This window comes from Canis lupus, chromosome 18, assembly GCF_003254725.2.
Source record: "Canis lupus dingo isolate Sandy chromosome 18, ASM325472v2, whole genome shotgun sequence".
Lineage (NCBI taxonomy): Eukaryota > Metazoa > Chordata > Mammalia > Carnivora > Canidae > Canis > Canis lupus.
This window is the reverse complement of record NC_064260.1, coordinates 52,822,434-52,847,049: the sequence shown is the minus strand read 5'-3', so window position 1 is coordinate 52,847,049 and position 24,616 is coordinate 52,822,434. Positions and strand designations below refer to the sequence as shown.

The 24,616-nt window shown below is 53.2% G+C and overlaps 1 protein-coding gene across 1 annotated transcript in view; it reads right to left on the bottom strand.

Annotated features, from left to right (window-relative positions):
- The window catches only part of MACROD1 (mono-ADP ribosylhydrolase 1), a 149,714-nt gene extending 130,214 nt beyond the window's left edge, over positions 1-19,500 (bottom strand). Inside the window, 5 exon segments of the mRNA XM_035701724.2 lie at positions 4,584-4,700; positions 5,302-5,403; positions 19,041-19,131; positions 19,134-19,214; positions 19,216-19,500. Of these exon segments, the coding sequence (XP_035557617.1) occupies positions 4,584-4,700; positions 5,302-5,403; positions 19,041-19,131; positions 19,134-19,214; positions 19,216-19,344 (520 nt within the window). The 5' untranslated portion in view covers positions 19,345-19,500.
- Between the last annotated feature and the right edge of the window lie 5,116 nt (positions 19,501-24,616).

The following is a 24,616-nucleotide window of genomic DNA, read 5'->3' as shown; positions in this document are numbered from 1 at the left end:
CAGGGCTCGTTTTGTGCCAGGCCCTGGGCCCAGCACTGGATGGGCCTGAACTCATGTCATCCTCACGCCCACCCTGGGTGGGGCCAGGGATGGTCCATTTTTCAGATGAGTAAACAGAGGCTTGGAGCCTCCTAGCCAGAGGACCCTGGGCTACCAGCAGGAAGACTAGGATTCCAATCAGCTCCTGGCTTCTGTGCCCACAGCCCTGACTTGCCGACCTGGGACGGCTGTGAAGTGGAAGATTCCTTCTGTCTGCACAAAACATCACATTCATCCCTGCTCTGTCCCATTATGCCCTGAAGGCCAAAGCTGGCAGCTGGGCCCCGGGGCTGGCCAAGAATCGGGGTGTTTCTTTCTACCGGGACATTTCCTGCCCGGGACTCGGCTGTCTGCCGAAAACTAGGGACCTGCAGGCACAGGCCTGGTGAGCTGGGAGCTTCAAGGGCAAGAAAGTGACCCAGTCAAGGTCACCCCTCTCTATGGCAATGAGATGATATGGCAATGCCTCTATGGCATTCCACAGCTGAAGCACCTCCCCCAATACCACCCCTGTAAAGACTCCCAGACCTGAGCTTTCTCTGGAGGAAATGCTAGGCACAGTGTTCCCAGACACAGCCTGGGTAATCGGAGGCCAACCTGCAGCAGCAGGCACTGCCCCTAGGAATCTTCTGCTCCAGAATGGGGGCCTGCAGGGGCTCCCTGGTTTATCTTGCCAGCATGGCAGCCCAATTTAATTAAGATGGATGCAGCATGCCCCCGTGGGTAGGAGCCATGGCTGGCTACCAGATGGTGGGAGCCTGAGACTCCCTGGGTACTGCCAGAGCAAGCAGCCTCAGCAGCAGCCTGTGAACACAGAACCAAGGAAGGCCTAAGGCTGCCTGCATGGCACCTAGGTGCCTGGGGGGTCTGATCCTGGCCCTGTGACCTCTAGCCCTGCCACCCACCTGCCAGGCATTCCCCCACTGGACTCCGTGCCCCAGCATACTCCGTGCCCTCCACATACTATACAACACACTTCCTTTTTTTTTTTTTAAAGATTTTATTTATTTATTCATGAGAGACACAGAGAGAGAGAGAGAGGCAGAGACACAGGCAGAGGGAGAAGCAGGTTCCATGCAGGGAGCCCGACGTGGGACTCAAACCGGGACTCCAGGATCATGCTCTGGGCCGAAGGCGGCGCTAAACCACTGAGCCACCCAGGCTGCCCAACACACCTCCCATCACAACACATACACATCCCACATACATCAACCATCACAGACACCACACACAGTACACACGTGCTCCAATCACATCTCAAATACCAACACAGTGGGATCAAAGCAGGCCTGGCCTTCAAAAGCCAGAGGACCGGTTGGCAAACAGTCTGATTGCCCAAAGTCTTGAGAAAGGCCACGGGCAGGAGGGAGGGAAGGGATGTTGGGGAGGGAAGGAGGCGGGCAGGCATGGAGGGCACCTGGCCCCTGCCATCCCCAAGGATCCCCCGGGTCCTCTGAGGGGGGTGGGAAGGGAGCCTGCAGCCAGACTGGAGACACCCCTACCTCCCAGCTCTTCGCATGGTGGGAGTTGTAAGGATTCCAACCCCTTTCCCTCACAGGTCCCTCCCAGCTCCCCTGCCATGGTTCCTGCAGCTGGAGCAAGGCCCAGCCAGCAATGGCACCTTCCCTGCCCCCGCCGCCATCTGGCCATAGGGACAAAATGAGACACCCACACAAACAAAATCCAGAAAGTCTAAAGTTGACCTTAAGTCCCCAGCCCAGTCCTACCACACCACTCCCCACGGGACCAACACTGCCCTAAGCTTCAAAAATGAAAATTTAAAAATCCCCACCCTGCTATAATTGCTCGCTCCTCTTCCCCATTGTGGTGGCTCCACGGTCGGCACTGAGAAGCAATTATTCATGGCTAATGATTATAATCAAGTCAAATAGAATTTAATGGACACGTATTCTCTTCCTGCTTGAAACTTTACATATGAATTAAGCACATATGGGTTTCACGAGGCACAGACCAGACTAATGCAGCCCAAAAAGCCCCACGTTGCCTCGACTTTTATTCTGCTAATAAACAGGCTGATTGACGGCGTCACCAGGCTTGGAAACAGCGAACTCTGCTGCCCCCTGGTGGGCGGCCGGCAGGTGCTGAGCCAAGGCTGTTGGGGGTGGGGGTCCCCAGGGAGGAGGCCCAAGGATCCGGGCTGTGGGGCTCCAGGCCAAGGCCACCAAGGACCCCTGAGGTCTGACCAGTGGCAATGCCGCCAGAACACTGGTAACAGGAAAACGCAGGGAGGGAGGCCCTGGAGGGGAAGCCAGCTCTGTGTGGGACCCCCATGTCCGGGGCCTCCCTCAGCCATTCCCTAGGCTTCCACACAGGTTCTCAGTCCTCCCTGCTGTGAGACTCTAGAAAAAGGAGATATCCCAGGAAAACCCACCAAGAGGGTTTGGGTAAACTGAGGCAAGCAGGGAGAGCTGAAAGCTGCTCCTCTGCAGGAGGCACCCAGCATCCCTTGGCATTCCTGGGACAGGGTTGATACCCAGAGAGATGACAGTGACATCAGTTCTAGCATCCACAACAGAGGCAGGTGATGAGGACTTGGTTCATGCCAGGTGCTGCGTGAGCATCACTGTTCATGAGCTTAGGTCCCTAATGCCCCCAACAACCCAGCAGGTGGGTTTTCTATCACCCCCACCAGGTGGAAGATGAGACAGGAGCCAGGGCACGTACATGCAGAACAGGAGTCCCCAGAGAGATGCAGCAAGCTCCCACCCCCAACCTCATGCCGTTGAACGCAGCCAGGACCAAAGTGCTCTTCTGAGAGTGAGAGGGGCTGACAGCCGCTGTACTCAGGAATCTGGCCAGGTGCGGAGACACTTCAGAAAAGCCATGGATCACACCCACAGCCCCACACGCAGCCTCCTGAGCCCCCGCCCTGCTCCTGCTGCATCCCACCAACACCCTACCTTAGTCTCCGCACCTCCCTCCTCGCCTGTCAGCTACCAATCCAGCTGGGAAGCAGCTGATAAGATGCCCCACTTTTCCCTCGGGCCACTTTGTAGCTCATCAAGGAAAGTATGTCAGGGATCCTCTCATACCGTTGCCCATGACTGACCACAGGCCACAGGCACGCAGCAGAGCAGCCCCACAGACATGCAGGACAGAACCCTCAGCCATGGCTCCAAGGCTTAGTCCTTCCACCCAGACCAGCCCCTCCTGGGCTCAGGCAGCAAGAAGGCTCTTCTATTCCAGGCCACCATGACATCTGCCAACCCAGCATGACTTGTCTTAACCCCATATCTCCCCAGATGGACTCACAGGTCTGCTGGCACCCCCTGTCCTAGTGGCCCCGAGAGAAACACAGCAGACACACCAGCAGAAACCCAAAGGGGACCAAGCTCCCTCTGCCCTCAGTTGGAACTCCTGTCTTTGTGTCACTGGTCACCTGTGCACTGAGACAGACAATGTAGGGGAACAGGGACTCCTGTGTGACTACAAAAACAGGCAGAGAGACACGTAGAGCAATGCCACGGCCAGAAACGCAACCCAAACCCCAACAAGCAGGCCTGGGGCAAGCCGAGTGGCTACATCTTCCCAGGTCCCAAGAGTCCAGCCCCTTATCAATAAGAGTATCAGCAGCCACATCCCAGGGGCACTCAGGGACACCACTCCCTGGCCAGAAAGTGGGGTCAGACATGATGGCCGCAAGCCCAAGGGCAAGGTGGAGGAGATCTGAGATGTTCCAGGGTGGGGTGGGTGCCTGAGACTGCTGTGGTGAGGAGGTGGCAGTGCACTGAGGTTTCCTAGGACCCAGGAAAAGAGGCTCTGCCCGTGTGTCCAAACCTTTCTGTAAGGAAGCTCCTCCCAGTGAAGCTTGGTAAACAGGCGAATCCAGGCTGGGATTCTGCCCCGCCATGGGTTCTTGTCCCATGAACCACCTGAGACCACCTGTGTACCAGGCAGACTTGAGTGTCCCTTGACACCCCCCTCCTGACCTCCGCCAGACAACCATAGCCCAGGAGGACACCAACCACCCTCCTGCCTCCTACCCCCAGGAGGGGAGAGAACCAGGAGGCTCCTCCACTCATCACAATAACCTGCCAAGCCAGCTAGAGCCACAGCAGGAAGCTGAGCACGCGGCACAAGGGCCTCTGCCCCCACCTTTCCCCTGACAAGCTTCCATCACCTGCTGCAGGTAGGAAGGGGGCTCAGCAGGCAGGAAAGCCATGGTCGGGCGTCTGCAGCCCCTGAGGTCAGACCACCCTGTTCTGGCCTCCGCCTTCCTGGCAGGGCAGCCCGGCGCAATTCCAGCCAAGCCCTCTCCCTTCCCAGCTGCTAATGGGTCTCAGAGCTGCAAGGCAGCTCGGCCAAGGTGCCCCCGACACAGCAGGTCAGGGTTTCAAGGGAAAGGAGTCCGGGCCGCAGACACACTGGGTTCCCGTGGCGCCAGCAAGCCATCCTCATCCAGCCACCCGAGTCTCACTGGAGCCAGATGGCATCCACCCATGCCTGCCACAGCAGACTGGAGCAAAGGTGACGAGGCGGCCACCCAGGTCCCTGGCTCGGGCCAGCCAGAAGCCCCCACTCACCAGCATTGACAATGGCGTCCACCTCCAGCTTAGTGATGTCGCCTCGAAACAGGGAGATCTTCTCGTTGAGCTGCTTATCCTTCTTGTACTTTGGCTCCTCCACCTTTGCAGTCGCCCCTGGATAAGCAGAGGCCGAGGGGCCGAGGTCAGAGAGAGGCCCTCACTCAGGTGACCCACCAGTGCCTCCAGCACCCCCCACCACCTCCAGAGGCAGGTGACTGATGAACTGTACCGGCCATCCACAATGATCAAGCACCTCTCCTGCGAAGCATACACATGGTCCCCTTGAATCTTCTCGAGGTTAAACACAGGTACAGCATTAATGTCATCCATTCCCATTTTACAGATGTGGAAACTGAGGCCTAGGCAGGTTGAGTGACTTGCCCTGCATGATGGGTTGCCAGGCCTGCAGTTCGCAGGGCCTGGACATTCACTGACCGCCCCACTGCAGGCCACTGGACCACGGCTTCAAATCCCAGCTCCCGGCAACTGTGTGGTCGTGACTCCGGAGCTCAGTCTCCCCATAGTACAATGGTGATAAAAACTGAACCCTTTTCAGACCACGTTCATAATTAAAGCCCCCCTCCCCCCAGCAAGCACCCAGTGGGTGCTGCTGCCATTCTCGGCACAGCCGGTACGATGCCGCCAAGACACGGGTCGGGGTTTGAAGAGGCCACCCGCCACATCGCCAGCTGCACCTGCCTGGTGCGGGGCTTACCTTTCGCCATCTCCTTCCACGTTGGGATCTTCTTCAGCCTGATGAAGTCCCTGCAGAAGTAATGTTCCTCCCGTTGCTTGTCAGTCAGGCCCTTCAGAAAGGCTACAGGGGCAGGATGGGGCAGGCAGGTAGGACCGTCAAGGCAGGCAGGGAGAAGAGCGGTCCAGGGGCTTCCCCCACCCTCTGTTCCTCTCCCCTCCTCACCACAACGCTCACCTCATCCAAGGATGCAAACCAGCCCTATTCATCCACCCTTCCCGCAGGCACACGAGGAGGTGAGAACCAGGAGGTCCCTAGACCATCCTGTCCATCCTGCCCTGCCCTTTTTGTTCCGGAGGGGACCTGAGGCCCAGGGAGAGAGAGGGCCTCTCCCAGCTACCGCAGACCTGAGTTCAGAATCCCGCTCTGCCACATTCCGGCTGTGTCCACACCTCTGGCTCCCTGATTTCTTCATGTATAGAATGAGGATTAATTAAGAGGCCCCTTGCAGAATAATTTCAAGCATATTGGATGCACGTAAGGAGAGCAGGTTGGTGGCACTGGACGAGCTATATTCTCAGTTACATCCTCAATAGGGTATATTATCACCATGGTTATTTGTAGGCAGCAGGACACAGGGTACAAGGCAAACATCCTCAAAGAGCCAAGGAACCAACTAGATCCCTGTTCACAGCACCTCCACCCCCAGCACGGCAGAGAGCTCCCCACAGACGATGTCCACTGGCTTCTTCCAGTGTGCACCGAGGGAGCAACCCCTAGGATTGTCCCCATCCTACAGATGAGGAAATGGAGATCCCTGGGAGGCTAGGAAGCCACACCTGGTCACACAGCTGGTGAGTGGGGAGCCAGGCCCCCTTCTGCTCACAGGCTCTGGGTCCACCCAGCCTGGTTTCCCTGCTCTGGCTCTGCTCCCTGGGCCTGGTTTTCCCTTTGGGTGGAACCAGGCCCAGGAGGAGCGCAGAACCCCCTCTCAAGGCTTCCCAGGAGCACAGTGGTCCAGGTTCCTGGCTCGTGGGCTCCCTCTGCCGGCCCGAGGCCACCAGGCGCCCAGGCTCCCAGCCGGGCCTTGCTCCCCTGGACTACATGCTCCCCAGATGGAGCGGCCCTCACTGACCACTTATTGAGGGGTGGGCAACAAACAGCAAAGGTCACACTCAAGGAACTCAAAAAGCACCAGAAAATGTGCAGAGGTGGGGGGGGGCAATTAGGGAAGGTGAGAGGAGAGGCAGGGCTTGCCTCCTGGAGCCTTCTATGGAAAAGGCCTCAAAGAGCAGGTGTTCAAGAGACAGGTGGGTTGTCCACACATGCCTTTTGCCCTGCAGAAGTCAACCATCCAAAGCCTCTGTCCCTCAAGGATGTATGAGGAGCAGGGAAAGGGCCCAGCTCATGGTCCAGCTCAGTATTATGGCTGGGATGATCATAAAAGGCTGCTAGCGCCCCCCAAATCTGCTTCAACTGTGGCTTGAGCCAGAACTACACTTTCTGGCAGCCACTTCCCACTCTTTCCCACACACGCCCACAATGTGCAAGTCCTGCATATGGTACAAGGACGTAGGGGCCCTTGGGAACCTACAATCCACCACAGGAGACACTGCCTGAGCAGGTGTTCCACAACCAAGCCAGCCATCCAAGCTCCGAGGACGTTCAGGGGGTGGGAGAGGAGGCAGCAGGAACGCCCATCCAGGGGCTTAAGAGAGAAATGGGAGGTAGGCAGCATAGGCAAGGGCGGTTCACCACATGAACAGTATGTTAGAGGTCCTGGGTGGGTGAAATTCAGGGTGTGGGGTGGAAGGCAGGCACAGGGGGAGAGACACTGTGAGGAGATGGGGCCATCGTGGAGCCACCAAGTCTGTTAAGAACTCACGTCATCCCAGGGGCACCTGAAGCAGATTAAAAATGCTTTCACGGGGGCACCTGGGTGACTCAGTCAGTTAAGCATCTGCTTTTGGCTTAGATCATGATCTTGGGGGGTCCTGGGATGAAGCCCCAAGTCAGGCTTCCTGCTGAGTGGGGAGTCTGCTTTTCCCTCTCCCTCTATGCTCTCTCTCAAATAAATAAATAAATAAATAAAATATTTTTAAAATAAAAATAAATGGGGCACCTGGGTGGCTCAGTTGGTTAAATGTCTGCCTTCAGCTCAGGTCATGGTTTCAGGGTCCTGGAATCCAGCCCCACATCAGGCTCCCTGCTCAGTGGGGAGTCTGCTTCTCCTCCCTCTGCCCTTCCTCCCCACTTGTGCACTCACTCACTCTTTCTCAAATGATTTTTTTTAAATCTTTTTATTTTTATTTTTTTAAGATTTATTCATGAGAGACACACACAGAGAGAGAGAGAGAGAGAGAGGCAGAGACACAGGCAGAGGGAGAAGCAGGCTCCATGCAGGAAGCCCGAAACGGGACTCGATCCCGGGTCTCCATCACACCCTGGGCTGAAGGCGGCACCAAACTGCTGAGCCACCTGGGCTGCCCTAAAAATCTTTTTAAAAAGAAGAGTTAGCTCTTCTACAAGAATAAAAATTTTTAAAAAGTAATGCTTTCACCAAATTCATACAACTCAATACCAACAAAACAAACAAACCAATTAAAAACTGGGCGGGGTGGGGGGGCACACCTGGGTGGCTTAGTAGTTGAGCGTTCGCCTTTGGCTCAGGTCGTGATCCTGGGGTCCTGGGATCCAGTCCCACATCAGGCTCCCTGCAAGGAGCCTGCTTCTCCCTCTGCCTATGTCTCTGCCTCTCACTTTCTGTGTCCTTCATGAATAAATAAATAAAATCTTTAAAAAATGGGTGAGGATCTGAATAGACAATTTTCAAAGAAGATGGCCAACAGGCACATGAAAAGATACTCGACAGCACTCATCATGAGGGAAATGCAAATCAAAGCCACAATGAGCTACCACTCACACCTGTCAGAGTGGCTAAAATAAAAAAAGACAAGAAATAGGATGTGGAGAAAAGGGAACTTTGTGCACTGCTGGTGGGGATGTACATAGGTGCTGCCCCTGTGGAAAACAATACGGCAGGTCCTCAAAAAGTTAAAAATAGAAATACCAGGGGCACCTGGCTGGCTCAGTGAGTGGAGCATTTGACTCTTCATCTCAGGGTTGTGAGTTCAAGCCCCACATTGAGTGTAGAGATGAAAGAGAGAAAGAAAGAGGAAGGAAGGAAGGAAGGAAGGAAGGAAGGAAGGAAGGAAGGAAGGAAAGAAGGAAGGAAGGCCGGCCAGCCATATGATCCAGTAATTCCACTTCTGAGTATTTACCCAAAGAAAATGAAAGCACTAATTCAAAATTCAAAAAGATACTAATACTAATACTAATTTAAAAAGATACATGCACTCCTATGTTCACTAAAGTGTTATTTCCAATCGCTAAGATATGGAAGCAACCAAAGAGGCCATCAATAGATGAATGGATAAAGAAGAGGTGGGAGAGGGGATCCCTGGGTGGCGCAGCGGTTTGGCACCTGCCTTTGGCCCAGGGCGCAATCCTGGAGACCCGGGATCAAACCCCACGTCGGGCTCCCGGTGCATGGAGCCTGCTTCTCCCTCTGCCTATGTCTCTGCCTCTCTCTCTCTCTCTCTGTGACTATCATAAATAAATAAAAATTAAAAAAAAAATTTTAAAAGAAGAGGTGGGAGATACACACGATGAAATATTACTCAGCCATAAAGAAGAATGAAACCTTGCCATTTGCCGCAACGTAGATGAAGCTAGAAAATGCTATGCTAAGTGAAATAAGTCAGATAGAAAATGACAAAAGCCACATGAGCTTACTTACATGTAGAATCTAAAAAACAAAACAAAAACAGCCTGATAAGTTCAGAGAACACATTGGTAGTTGCCAGAGAGCAAAGGGCGGTGGGGATGGGCAAAATAGGTGCAGGGGACTAAGGGACACATCCTTTAATAAGGTATGAGAAGTCACCTAGAAGCATATGTTTACATCAAGCCATTCATTGCATGTAACTATACCCTTAATGTCAATGCCCAAAATAAATAAAATAAATGTAAAAAAATAATAATAATAATAAGGTATGAGAAGTACTGCATAGGGAATACAGTCAATAATACTGTAATACCAACGGGTGGTGACAGATGGTGACTATGCTTGTAACATATACGAATGTCAAATCGCTACATCGTACACCTAAAACGAATATTGTATGCCAGCTATACTTGCATTAAAAATAAATAAATAAATTTTGGGGTGACTCAGTTGGTTAAGTGCCTGCCTTCAGCTCGGGTCATTATTCTGGGGTCCTGGGATTGAGCCCCACATTGGGGCTCCCCGCTCACCAGGGAGTCTTGCTCCTCCCCTCCCCTGTTCATGCTCTTTCTCAAATAAAGAAAATCTTTAAAAATTATAATAAATAAGTAATTTTTAAAAGATTTTATTCATTCATGAGAGACACACAGAGAGGCAGAGAGAGAAACAGCCTCCACACAGGGAGCCAATGTGGGATTCAATCCCAGGACCCCGGGATCACGAACTGAGCCAAAGGCAGACACTCAACGGCTGAGCCACTCAGGTATCCCAAATAAAGAACTTTAAAAAATGTTTTCACCAGATATAGATTAACTATTCCCCCAACTCTCAGCAGTGGCATTTTCATTCTAAGAGGCTAGGATATCACACTGTGGATGGTCCCCAGTGTGGATGGTCCCCTCTGTCACTAGCGTGTCCTGATGCTCACAGCCCATCTCCCTTCTCCCCCCTTCAAAAGCCTACCCTCCCCATTGGACACACGACCCCATGCACAAGCTAAGTAACAGGCCACAGGCTCCCACTTAACCACTCCTTTTTCTGTGTGTTGGGGGAGGGTATTGGTCTTTGGAAAGAGCTGAAGTGCTTCTCCAAGTCTTGGCTACCTATCCTTTTCTGCAAAGTGGGGGTAAAGAAAGCTCCCTCCTGCTCTAAAGGAGAAGCAGAACAAGCTTAGCTGGATACATAGCAAAGCACTCGGCCGCTGGTGGACAGTACCACTGAGCAAAGATCAAACAGGGAGGGGAGGCCAGGCTCCTTCCAGCCTCTGCCTCTCCCCGGCCATCTGAGCGCAGAGCAGTCAGTTCCTAAGTATCTACTGAGCACCCACCAGGCACCAATCCTGGAGGTGGGAGGCAAGGTGAAGTCCTAGGGCCAGAGCAAGCAGACAGGAGGCCAGGACAGCTTCCCTGAGGAGGGACGGTAACTTCTCTCTGGTCTGCCCCAGGGGCTGCAAATGGCTGGAGAAAATCGCATCACCAAACAGAAGGCTCCCTCTACATTCCTGATCTCCTCCAGCTGGGACGCTGCCTCTCCTGCCAGCTGGGAAACTGCCCCCCACCTGCCCACCGCCACCCCCCACCGTCCCCCCCCACCGTCCCCCACTGGCCTTCCATCCCCCACTGGCCTTCCGTCCCTCAGCCCAGGCTGCTGGCTCACCTAGAGGACTCACTCCTACAGCTCCTCCACTGGACTGTCTTATCTGCCCTCAAACACCCTCTGGACTCCCCTCCTGTCTCAAGGTCATAAAGCCTTCCTGAACCATGCACTCCATGCCCTGCAGCTGTGGCCTCATCTTTGTCTTCCTCCTCCACTGCCCCCACTTCCTCCCTCCTGTGCTCCCCTAAGCCCTCCCCAGTCTTGCCCACCTCTGTACAAGGCCAGAGACACCACATGGGCCCCATGACCCCAAGGTGGGCCCTTCTGTCCTCTCTTGTGCACTCAGCACCCCCCACCCCAACTTCCCCCCCAGGACCCAACCTCTCCTGGATCCCACCCCACTCATGGGTGGGATCTCCTATCTCCTTGATGCCTCTTCTTTTCCTTAGTCTATATCCTTACATATTCTAAACCCTCTTTCAGCTCACGGTCTGGTCTGGGGCTATACCTCCAGCTCCTCAGCTCTCTGCTAAGCATCAAGCATCAGATCCCCAAGGTCTGTGGCCTACCCTCATCCTCAAACTCCTCATGTGCAAATCTGAACTTCTGACTCCTTCCTCCCAAACACGGTTTTCTCTCCTTCATGCTTCCCCTTCTCAATGAACAGTCCCAGACTCTGCTAGGACCCCATAAGGTGGGGGAGGGGTCCTTTCTCTTAGTCCCCTGGTCCATCCATCTGCAGGCTGTTAGATTTATCCCCACAATACCCCCAAAGCCAAGCCCTCTGCTCACCCCTGCCAGGGGCCAAGCCACTATCATTGCTCCCTAGCACCACCCAGAAGTCCTCTACTCCTGGTGGACTCCCCAGTCCACCCGATCATCTGTTCCTCACACAGCAACCCAGGAATCTTAGACACAGAATTCTATTTAAAGCTCAGCTCAAAGTCCAAGTCCTTACCAAGGCCCACGTGACAGCCCTGCCTCTCCCCCTAACCTCCTCTACTGCTCCCTGCCCACAACACTACATTCTGCCTCCCACACCTCTGCAGTCCATGCAGATCAATTACCTTTCAGTTCCTCCCACCACCAGACTGTCTCCTGCCTCAGGGCCTTTGTACCTGCGGGCCCTCGGCCTGACCTTCCTTTATAAGCCCCTCCCAGCTGCCTTCCCCACTCCACAGAGCAGCCCCTCCCCTACTGGCTATGCTTTATTCCTGTACTTGACCTTGGCCACTTGGGGATCTGTGGTATTTATGCTGGATTCCCACCATCTGGCACAGTGCATGGCATGTGTAAGCGTCCATGGGCATCTGTGGGAGGAATCGATAAATGAGCCGAGACCTGAATGTTGAGTGCATATTTGCTAAGAGAACAGAGTCGTCCAGGTGGAGAAGACAATATATGAAAAAGCTCTGAGGCAGGAGAGAGCATTTGGGTGAGTGGGTGAGGAAATGGATAGAAATCTAGAAGGGCTGGACCAGAGAGCAAAGGCCAGGCTGTGGCAGTCCCCTCCCCTCAGCTTGTCTCCCATCTGAGGAACAGAGACTCTGGAAGGAATGTGCTGGTCCAGGCCGCTACTATGGTTTTGATTCCTCTTGCTCCTTGGTCCCACTAGGTTTGGGCTTATGAGCTCCTGACATCACGTTCATGGGCAGGTCACTCTGTGCCTCAGTTTCCTCATCTCTAGTTAAGGGACTAGGCAGGCTCACCTGCCTAGGTCCTGGGGTGAAGGGACTGTCAGAATACCCAGACGCTGCCAAGGGCAAGACACACAGCGGATACGCAGTCCTTCCTGCGAGTGAGCGGAGACCCCGAGTGCAAAGTGAAACAAGACCAAGCTGGGGAGAGGGCTTTCTATTCCAAGTTGGAGGCATAAGTAGGTAGAGGAGCTTTTTGAATTGAATACGGGTGCCCATATTTGTCATCTTGCACAGTTGAGACCAGAGGTAGGTCCCCTAAGAGGCCCCGGCACACCCAGGTGTGGGTCCTCCCAGCCAGATGAACCCAGGGCCGGGAAGTGAACATGCCTGCCGAGGTGCTGCGGGGACGTCAGCCAGCACGCAGGCCAATTCTACAGGGCTCCTGTGTACTGAGTTCCTCTGGCTGGGTAAGCCCCAGGCACCCCATGGGATGAGTCTGGGGAGCCTGGAAATGGCTAGAGTCCCCTAGCAGATGCCACCACCTTGCTTTCCAGAAGCAACAGGTATGCTGTGGCCACAGGAAAGCCAGGAGGGGACCCTACCCAAGGCTCTCTCCTGTGCTGTCCTGACCAGCATCCGAGAGCTGGTCTGAGGGACCCACAGCCTGCACAGACCCCTCTCACCAGCAAAGCCCAAAAGACGGCTCCACTTTCCAGAGAAGGAAGATAGCCAGGACTCCTGGCTCTGCCACCAGCCAACTAGGCGCTGACCTTGGAGACATCTGTCAGCCTGTCCCTTCCAGTTCATGGTCCCCGGCCACACACCTCCTGAAGCTAGCATGTGGGGCACCTTGTCCTCGTCTCCAGAGTGAGGCTGCAGCCTGATTGACCCCTGAGGAACTACACACTGCCCGGGCCTCTGATTTATGGGGAAGGAGAAGCCAATTATGATTCTCCCTGGCTCCAAGGAACCAAGGGTCATCCTCATTGCCTTGGCTCCATCTGTCAGCTAGGCCCCATGCATTTATAACATTTTCTACCTCCTTTTGCCAGAAGGACAGATGCAGACTTAAAGCACAAGCGAGTTTTATTTTTCTATAAAAGATGCATAACATACGTTTTAATTTTCTTTCTTTTTTGGAGAGGCAAGAGAATTTCACAGCTCAGTGAGACAGGTGTTGTAAAAAGATGTTTGCAGTAAATTTTGATGGGGAGGCCTGACCCTGGACGAAGCTCTCAGCAGCTCCCAGGCATGAAAACTGAGCTGGAGGAAGCTGGCTGCACCAGAGCCATAAAGTGCAGTGGGTGAATGGGAATTCAATGATGTGTTTTAAGAAGTGTCTTTATGGCACTTTGCTAGATGGTGTTCAGAAAGGTGAGGGCAGGCTGGCACGGAGGGAGGCTCCTCTTCTGGAGAAGGCCACGTGGACAGGGCTGACAACGGCAGGGCCCTGGGAACACAGCGGCATGGGCATTAATCACCGGGGCTCAATGTCCCCTGAGAGCTGGGTCTTGTCAAAGTCTGTGGCACAAGCAATGGGGAGACAGAGCATGGGGCACCTGGGCCCCCTTGCCTCTGCCCATGCTGGGATACCAAGGCTGCTTCCCCAAGAGACCGGTAGGGGAAGACTCCCCAGTTCCCAGGTGAGCCTGCAAATCTCCCCGTTTCGGGAATCCAATCAAAGAAATCATCCGCTCTGCATGAAAGCCCAAGAGGGATGAACTTAGTCCTCATCTCTGCCCAGTGCAAAGGGGAGGCTGGAACACTGGAGCTCTAGCTTGTAGCACCAGGGAGAGGAGACATGGCTCAGAATATGCAGGTCATTAGCTCCAGCATTTGAGACCATGAGGGAGACAAGTTTACACAAGCCCAGTGCTGCTGTGGCCAAACCAGTGCAGAGAGAGGAGATAGACCCAAGCAGTGACAAGAGAGGGGGTCACTGGGGACCCTTTATACGCCGTGGACCCTTTTTATACACCACCGGGTACAAAATGGTTTCTGATGCGATCCTTGCACAACCTACAAATCAGGTCCTGTTGGTCCCATTTCACAGATGTGGAAATTGAGGTCAGGGAGCAGGGAAGCAGCGGTGCTGGGGCTGGCCCATGTCTGATGGCACCAATTGCCCATCCTCTTCTTAGCAGCTCTGCCCCCACTGAAGGTCAGGAGGGTCTGTGGCACCCCTCCTGTGGTGACATAGTCCCTAGATGCCTGCAATGCCCAACTGCCTTTAGGGTATGATTATTTCCACAGTCTTGTGATAAATAGGCACCACCTCTGGGGATAATGAGGCTCCCCATTACTAAGGCAACTAGAGAAATAATCCTCTGGGCGGTAAAATCGGATACCACGGAGATCTCCCCAAAGGACTGACTGTCTTTCTAGCCAGGAAGATCCAGCCTGGTGGTATTTACTTACCCAGAGGGAGAATGGGTCTACAGAGGTGGCCAGTCACCTTAGGAAGGAGAAAGGAAATGCCCAGAGTAAGGCAGAATTTGGCCGTGTGTCCAGAGGACGCACTGGGCCAGGAGCCGAGGCAGCCTGCACCCAGGGCCCGGAGCAGGCAGTCAACAGTGCATAAAGACTGAACAACTGAGCAATCACCCAAGGAAGGGGATTCTTGGTAGGTAGGTCCACCCCTTGCAGGGAAGCTTGTCCAGCCTGCCCAGGGCAGTGAGATCAGCTTCCAAAATCTTTCAACCAGCTCCCTAGCTGAGAACACATGCTGCTGAGTGAACCTAGGACTATGATTTGGCTTCTGTGTGGCTTTTCCACAGGGAGAAGAGGCCCTGCCTAGACACCCTTTCCAGACCCGCTGCTATCATATTTCCCACCGTGAGCTGCACATCAACCTTCTGACCTACATCAGGCTCTTGTGAGTTTGGTTACTGTGCACCAGGCTTTGAGAGAGGATCATCCCAAGCACATACAGGTATTTGGAAAGCACATGTCCATCGAAGACATGTACAGGAATAATCAGAGCAGCTTTATTCCCAACAGCCCCAAAGTGGAGAACTAAATACTCATCAACAGGAGAACGAGTACACAAAATGTGGTACGGCCACACCGTGGAACACTACACAGCCATAAAGAGCAAACTGGGGGCTCCTGGGTGGCTCAGTCAGTCAGGCACCTGCCTAAGGCTCAGGTAATGATCCCAGGGTCCTGGGATGGAGCCCCGCATCAGGCTCCCTGCTCAGTGGGGAGCCTGCTTCTCCTTTTTTTTTTTTTTAAAGAGATTTTATTTATTTATTCATGAGACAGAGAAAGAGAGAGGCAGAGACACAGGCAGAGGGAGAAGCAAGCCCCACGCAAGGGCCGGACATGGGACTCGATCCTGGGACTCCAGGATCATGCCCTGGGCTGAAGGAGGCGCTAAACCTCCGAGCCACCCAGGCTGCCCTCTCCTTCTCCTTCTGCCTGCAGTTCCCCCTGCTTGTGCTCTCTCTCAAATAAATAAAACCTTAAAAAAAAAAAAAAAAAAAAAAAAAGGCAAACTGTATACCCAGTAATGTGCATGAACCACACAACTATAAGTAAACAGAGCTGTATGCCTCTGTTTGTATGAAGTCCGAGGAATAGTAAGAGGTACTGACTGCAAAGGGGCTCAAAGGAACCTTCTGGGGTGATGGCAACCTATTGACCACAGTTGGATATTTACATAAAAATAAAAATATACTGACTGGGGCAGCCCTGGTGGCTCAACGGTTTAGCGCCGCCTTCAGTCCAGGGCATGATCCTGGAGACCAGGGATCAAGTCCCACATCAGGCTCCCTGAATGGAGCCCGCTTCTCCCTCTGCCTGTGTCTCTGCCTCTCTCTCTCTCTCTGTGTCTCTCATGAATAAATAAATAAAATCTTTTATATATATATATATATTATATACTGACTGTACGCCTAAGGTGTGTATGCTTAGCAAACTTCACTGTACACCGTAACTCAGCTCAAAGTGAAAACCAAACATAATGAAGAAAATCATATGGAGGTCTTCAAGGATCAAAGCTTAGTCCCCAATCAGAAGCAGAGTCCAGGGACGCCTGGGTGGCTCAGTGGTTGAGCATCTGCCTTTGGTTCACGGCATGATCCCGAGGTCCTGGAATCGAGTTCCTCAACAGCCTCCCTGCAGGGAACCTGATTCTCCCTCTACCCATGTCTCTGCCTCTCTCTCTCTATGCCTCTCATGAATAAATAAAAAATATTTTTAAAAAATAAAAGAGAAGCAGAGTCCAGCTAAGGTAGCTAGCTCCTCAGTGTGGTGACTTTAAAAATATGCCCCAAATTCTTTGATCCTCTTCCCTTCCAAAGGTAGAGACTAATTTCCCTCCCTTTGAATGTGGACCAGACACCAGGACTCCATTCTAAGCCCCAGAATAAAGCAGAAGAGATGGTGTGGGACTTTAAAAACTAGGTCACAGAAAGGCACTGTGGCTTCTGGCTTGGTCTTTTCATGTTCCCTCTCTTGGGGCACAAGCTCTGGGGGAAACCAGCTGCCATGTTGTAAGGACACTCAAGCAGCCCTGCAGAGAGACCTCCATGGTGGGTCTGAGGCCTTTACCAATAGCCACTTTGCAGGAGTGAGCCACCTGGGAATGGCTCACCCCAGCTCCAACCAAGCCCAACGGAACCACCTTGCTAAGCTACTCTCAGGTTCCTGACCCTCAGAGACAGAGGTAATAAATGTTTGTTGTTTTAAGCCATTGAATTTGGGGGTAATTTGTTATTCAATAATAGATCACTAAAACACACAGATCATCCTGACAAGCCTGCTGGTGTCTTCACACCCAGTGCTGTGGCTCCTAGGGCCTGGCCACCCTCCTCACACTGCCCCCAAGTGGATTCTGGAGCTCAGGCAGCCCCATCTGCCAGGGTTTTTTGTTTTGTTTTGTTTTGTTTTTTTACCAGCATTGGCCTTTGACTGGCACCGCCCCACTGGCTTGATGACATTTTTAACTGTTTCCTTCCCCTAGAGAAGAAGCTCCACTAGGGCAGGGCCCTTGCCTGTCTCACTCATGGCTGAAACCCAGCACCAGAACAGTGCTGACCATATAGAAGATGCTCAGTAAAAATGGATGAACGAGGGGCGCACGGCTGGCTTAGTCTGAAGACTGTGTGACTCTTTTTTTTTTTTTTTTTTAAGATTTTATTTATTTATTCATGAGAAACAGAGAGACCGAGAGGCAGAGACACAGGCAGAGGACTGTGTGACTCTTGATCTCAGGGTCATGAGTCTGAGTCCCACACTGGGTGTACAGATTACTTCAAAATAAGCAAACTTTTTAAAAAAATGGATGAATGGAAATCCTAGCTCCAAGCACACCACAGTAGCCTGGGAATCCCTGGCCTGTCAGCTTCACAAGGCCTAGAAGTATTCAGGGGAACCAAGGAATGGGAGGGGGTGCAGAGCTGGATCCTACAACAGTGACAGATCCAGGAGCAGGTGGCTGGGCCCCTTGCCTCCCTAGTTCTCCTGTCCACCAAGCTGGCTTGCTGCTCCTGACAGAGAAGGGGAGGCAGGCTCCCTGTGGGGACAGTCCCCCTGCCACGCATCTCTGCCAGCCCCCCACTCCGAGCCAGGGCTGAGGGCATGACAGACACCCTGTGTGCGCACTAGCCACGTCAAGTGCTTTCTGCCGGTGCTTGAAGATCCCAGTGAAGGAACACAATTCATGACAGGGGTAAAGATCTTCTTGAACTCTACCTCTAATTCTGAGGGACTCCTTCCCTCTACCCCCACCCTCCCCCACCAGCCAGGGGCCAGCCTTCCCAGACCCATTGGCGGCTGGGAAGCTACCACAGGGGCCCAGCCAATGAGCTGCCTCCTCTGTGCTTTTGAAAGGGATCAAGCCAGGAAGGTTACAAGAGCTCTGGGAGCAGGCTCTGAAGGGCAGGGGCAGCTGGCTGAGCTGCCAGCCAGACTATTTGTGGCTCTGCAGGCTGGATTCTCTCCCTTTCCTGCTCTGTGTGGGGGCCCAGAGTCCAGCCCTGGGACTCACCACCTGTCCCATAGTGGGAGGAAATGGCTTGATACCTGGGGGTGCAGAGTGTCCCTGTTCTCACAGATATAATGCCCCATCTCTGCCCTGTATACCCCAGGAATGGGGCAGAAACTGTTCACAAGTGGCCAGAGGCCAGGGATGAGGGCAAAAGGGCACCAGATGACCAGGCCCAGGGAGACAGGCCTTCAGGGTAGGGGTGGGGTGGAGGCGGGACTGGCCTGCCCAGGGAGGCCGCTCTGTGGGGCTGTCTGACCCTACCAGGTGGGGCACCAGACCCAGAGCTGTCCCCTGAGTCCAGTTCCTGCCACTCTGTCTAAAATGCCACCACCTGAGAAACCATACTATACAAAGCATGGGACTTCAGGAGCCAAACGTCAGCTCAGCCACAAACTCTCCGTGACCTTGGCTTGTCAGCTCAGTTTCCCTCCTGCAGGACGGAGTCAGGTGGCAGGTCCTGGATGATCCCTGGGGGTGTCCTGTGACCCCCGCGGGCGAGGTCAGGTCCCCCCCCTCACACCACCCCCGACAGGGAGCCGGGACCTTCTAGGGAGTGAGGTTGCTTGCGGGGCTGAGCACCCGGGGGGCGTGGCCATGAACGGAGGGGTCCGCATTAGGGCGTCCGAGGCCTTAACTTCCTCAGGTCTCTCGGGTGGAAGAGGCTGCTGGCGGGGTGCCGTCCAGCCGGGGAAGGCCCACGTGGGCCGCCCGCGCCCCCTCGCGCCCCCCTCCTGCTTACACTTACATTTTGCCTCCTTCCAGTCGGTGGAGGTGCTCAGGTCCACCTTCGCCGCCATGGCCAGGGGGGCCCAGGTGCGCACCCCGGCTCTCCTCTCCGCCCCACCGCCGCCGCCCCCCAAGCCCCAACTCCCGCTGGGGTCCGCGCGCCGGGGCCGTCCGCGCCCAGGGTCGCCGGGGGAACCGCACGCGCCGCTGCGGGTCCGCGTGGCACCCGCCGAGGGGCCGGGCCAGGGGCGCGGGACGCGGAGCAGCTGCTCCGCCGCACGCAGCTGTGCCAGGCGGCCGGACACTTGGCTCCGCAGGGACATGAGCGGGCGCGCGGGGAGGTTCCCCGCCCACTTGGACTCTATCTACGGTGCTGGGAGTCTCGCCCCGATCCGCTTGGGACCGAGCGGAGTGTGCTAGCAGCGACCGGCTCCGAGCTGGCGGGCCGCGCGGCCAGAAACCCCGAGCGCGCCGCTGGGCACCCTGGAACTTGTAGTCCGGGCGGTGGACGGGCCCCCGCCCCGCCCCGCCCCGCCCCGCCCCGCCCCGCCCCGCACTCCTACACACACGTGCGCGCCCCGCCTGGGTTCCGCCCGCTCCAGGCGCCCGGGATCGCGCGGCGCGGGAGGCTCCCGCTTCCCGGAGGATCGCGCGGCTGCCTGGCGCCCCCTCTGGGCTCGCCCCCTCGGCCCCCCGCCCCGCCCCGCCCCGCCCCGCCCCCGGCGCTCGGTCCCGGACTTGGAGAGCCCGGCCGCTCCACCCGCCCCCATCCCGGCCCGCCCCGGGGAGGGGACGGCAGCGCGAGCCGGTCCGTCCGGTTTGGCGACTTTCCCCAGGCAGCTGGGCCCGCCCCGGGGGCGGCGGAGACGGGACTGGAAGCGACCAGGCAAACACTGGTATTTGAAGGCAGAAAATTTGAGTTTCAGGAGGCGTTCTCAGGTGGAAGAATTGGCGTGATTTTTTTTTTTCTGATTTTTTAGGGAGACTATGAAGATAGATTTTTTTTTAATTTTTATTTATTTATGATAGAGAGAGAGAGAGAGAGAGAGGCAGAGACACAGGCAGAGGGAGAAGCAGGTTCCATGCACCGGGAGCCCGACGTGGGATTCGATCCTGGGTCTCCAGGACCGCGCCCTGGGCCAAAGGCAGGCGCCAAACCGCTGCGCCACCCAGGGATCCCCCTGAAGATAGATTTTTAAATACGTGTATGTTTTTCTATACTTTTAATATTTGAGAGACATAATAGTGGATATTTTTATGACCTCAGGAGGAGCCCAGGGTCCTAGAGAAGGTTCCAATACCAGTTTGCCACCCTGCGGTCCACAGGCCACTTGAGACTCCCTTCTTGAGCTGTAAATTAAGAATAAGACAGGGGCGCCTGGGTGGCTCAGTTAAGCGTCTGCCTTCAACTCAGGTGGTGATCCCAGGGTCCTGGGATCCAGCCCCTCTTTGGGCTCCCTGCTCATGGGAGGAGCCTGCTTCTTCCCCTCCCTTTTTAGCTCCCCCTGCTTGTGCGTGCGCTCGCTTGCTCGCTCTCATTCTCTCTCAAATAAATAATAAATAAGAATCTTTAAAAAAAGACAGGGCTCAGGTCTGGCTGGTTGCAGACCTGACCCTGTGTTCCAGGCCCCTCTGGCGCTGGGTGTGGCAGTAACCCGTGACAGGGTTGTGGGTAGGATGACACAGCCAGCGGGGTGGAGTGGCTGCAGCTAGCAAAACCAGAATGTCCCATAGAGAACCAGCAAAGACCTGCCCACTGGAAGGAGGGCAGTGATCAGCCTGGGATGAGGGTGGAGAGGGAAGATCAGAAGCCAGGGGCGAGGAAGGAAGAGCCAAGGGTCCCCAACATTCCAGTGAGGCCTGTACCCTCTCCCCAAAATGAGTTCAGGATATGGTAGCCAGGCCCTCAGAATGGAAGTCACGTCACCACTTGCCACTTCTCCTATAACTCAGCAAGGCAAGAAGGGCCTTGCCAGCTACAACCAGCAGCCATTTACAGGACACTAGGTACCAGCTGGTGCTGAACTAAGCACTCTACTTCCATTTGCTATACCTTTGTTACCTCGTGATGAACTCCCAACGGCCGGATGAGGCAGCATTGCCCCGTGGCACAGATGAGCAGCGGGAACTGGCTGGAGGTCAACACAGCCTATGAGGGTCTGAGGGCCTGGTCGTTTGGTTCTTCATCTGGGATCTGGAAGGCAATTGTGCGGATGTCACTGATTCAGGAAATGAAGCATGTGGATGACCCTGTGTATTTTTTATTGCTGCTGTAACAAGTGGCCTACACTACATAAATTTATTAAAGTTCTGTAGGACAGTAGTCTCACTGTGCTAAAATCAAGGTGTCAGCAAGGCTCTGTTTCCTCCTGGAGGCTCTTTCTGGTCTTTGCCAGCTTCCAGAGACACCCACACTCCTTGGCTCATGACATGCTTCTTGATCTTCAAAGCCAATAATGTTGCATCTCCCCAACCAATTTTTCCATAGTGGCTCTTGCCTCTGACTCTCTTCCGCTTTCCTACCCATTTTCAATGACTCGTGATTATACTGGCCCCACCAGCATAAGCCATGACAATCTCCTAATTTAAAGCCTACTGATGAGCAGCATTAATTCCATTTGCAATCTTGATTCCTCTTTGCCATATAATGTAACATATTTGTAGGCTCCAGGGATGAAGGTGTGGACATCTTTGGGGGACCATTATTTTGCCTACTATACCCTTCCTGGCAAGGTCTGGAGACAGGGATATAGGAAGAGGCACGGGCCCCAGCCATAGAAAGTCTTCGTGCCCAATCAGGAGGCTGCCTTTGTGCACCGAGCCTGAAATCCACATCCCCTACAGCCAGGCCTTTGAAGTACCCTGCACACTCTGGACATGTCACATGGCAGCCATTAGAGAGAAGGTTCTAGCTCACAGCCCTCCGCTCTCCAGTCTAAGAAAGGCCTGGGTCCCCCATACATGGCTAGATGTGGGCAGGGAAGCAGGGTTCTGATGGGCAAGGCAAGACCTCCTCATAGAGTCAGAGCTGGATCCTTTGAAAAAGATAAAATGTTGCCAGGCTCCAAAGGTGTGTATGTGGGGATCAGAGACATTCCAGGCAGAAGAACACCCAGAGGCAAAAGCAAGGAAACTTATGGAAGGCGAAATCTTCCAGCAGGGCTATCACGTCATCATCAGAGATTGTCAGTTGAGGATTTCTAATGTTGGAGGGAGGCTATCGTGCAGAAAAAAAGCTATCTACTGCTGCTTGTGTTTAAATACTGTATTTATTAAACTTATAAATTAAAAAAAGAACTATTTTTTCTTAAACACCCAAGTGCAACCTGCAAATCTAGTTTTCTGTTTATAAATCTAATTTTTACATAAAAATAAGAAATTGCTTTCACTTATTCTTTGGTGAATATTTAACTCACAGGTTCAACAGATTAAATTCTAAAAATGAATGCCAATTATAAACTTAAGTAATTAAATTCCCTAATAGATTTCAAACTACATGTTACATTGTTGAGATAGCTGGTCTTCTCAAACACCTCAAACTCAAAACTAAAAGGCACACAGATATATATAGTTCCTTTCTCTTTACCAACAGGGAGGGGGTGAGGGCACTCTTGCCCCCCCCCCCCCCTTACTTGCTCTCCCCTGCTGAGCTTATTTTTTTTTTCCAGTGAAGCAATCCTTATATACTAATAGGTTACACTTGTAAATATGGTAAATCAATTTTCTTAAATGTTCAAATGCTGTTTATAAACTTAGATCCTTTTGCACTATCTCAGTTATGTATTGCTGCAAAATGAACTACTGAAAATTTACTGGATTAAAATACTGACCAGGGCATGAAGTCAGCAGTTTGGTCTGGGATAAGCTTGAAGACTCATCTGCTGGTCTTGCCTAGGTCACTCCTGTGGCTGCAGGCATTTGACCACCTAATGGGCTGGGGGCTCAGGATGGCCTCACTCCCATGACTGGCGGTTGGTGCTGGCTGTCAGCCAGGCCCCTTGGTTTTGCCCCACAGGCCTCTTACCGTCCCATAGACTAGATGAGGGCAGCTTCTTGGCATCCCGATCTCACGGACCTGCTCTAAGAGGGTGACCACAGAGGCCACAATGCCTCTTGGGGGCTGACTGGGAAGTCACAATACATCACTTCCACCACATTCTGTTATTTGAAACAGGTCACAAGGGGGGCAGCCCGGGTGGCTCAGCGGTTTAGAGCCTGCCTTCTGCCCAGGGCCTGATCCTGGAGACCCGGGATCGAGTCCCATGTTGGGCTTTCTGCATGGAGCCTGCTTCTACCTCTGCCTGTGTCTCTGCCTCTCTCTCTCTCTCTGTGTCTCTCATGAATAAATAAATAAAATCTAGAAAGAAAGAAAAGAAGAAAGAAAGAAAGAAAGAAAGAAAGAAAGAAAGAAAGAAAGAAAGAAAGAAAGAAAGAAAAGAAAGAAAGAAAAGGGAAACAGGTCACAAGGCCAGCCCAGAACCAAGGGCATGAAAAAAGAGACTCAACCTCTTAATGAGAGGAACAGCTGAATCCCATTGCAAAGGCAGCATACAGGGGTGGGAGAAATTATTACAGGCTATTTTAATTATAATTAAATATATAATATTAATATAATATATTATATATAATATAAATAATATATTAATATATATATTAAATTATAATTATAATTAAATATACAGGCTATTTTAATTATAATTAAAACGACAAATCAGGGGGCGCCTAGCTGGCTCAGTTGGAAGAGTGTGTGACTTTTGATCTCGGGGTTGTGAGTTGGAGCACCATGTTGGACACGGAGATTACTTTTTTAAAAAACCCACCAATCAAATAGGACAGATTGACTTTAAGTGTCTCAAAGCCTTAAGTAAACAATCTGATAATTAGCATGATGTAACAAAACATATTCCGTTTTTCTTTTTTTTTTAAGATTTTATTTATTTACTCGTGAGAAACAGAGAGAGGCAGAGACACAGGCAGAGGGAGAAGCAGGCATCATACAGAGATCCAGGGTCTCCAGGATCACGCCCTGGGCTGCAGGCGGCGCTAAACCACTACGCCACCAGGGCTGCCCATATTCTTTTTTTTCTTAAAAAAATATTTTATTTATTTATTCTTGAGAGAGAGGGGGAGAGTCAGAGACACAGGCACAGCGAGAAGCAGGCTCCACGCAGGGAACCCAATGTGGGACTCGATCCTGAGTCTCCAGGATCACACCCTGGGCCAAAGATGGTGCTAAACCGCTGGGCCACCCTGGTGCCCTGGCCACCCTGGAATATGTTCCCACAGAACATATTCCTAAACTGGTACCAAGATTCTGGGTTTGCTTTGCTGGCTTCACACCGTTCAGGGTTGCAAAGCCATCCAAAGAGCAGATTCCCTGTCACAGCAGGGCTAAAAATGCAGTGGGATTTGGGACCACAGTACAGAGACGGTTTCCTGCTACTGGTGTGAGATCTAAGAGCAGAGCAGGACCCAGATCCTGCCAGGTCTAAAGGGACCCCCAAGCCCATTCCTCTCTCCAGGAGCTTAGCTACAGAGCCCAGGGCATCCCTGTTTCCTGAGTTCCTCAGGGTTCAACTCGACTCCATTTTTACC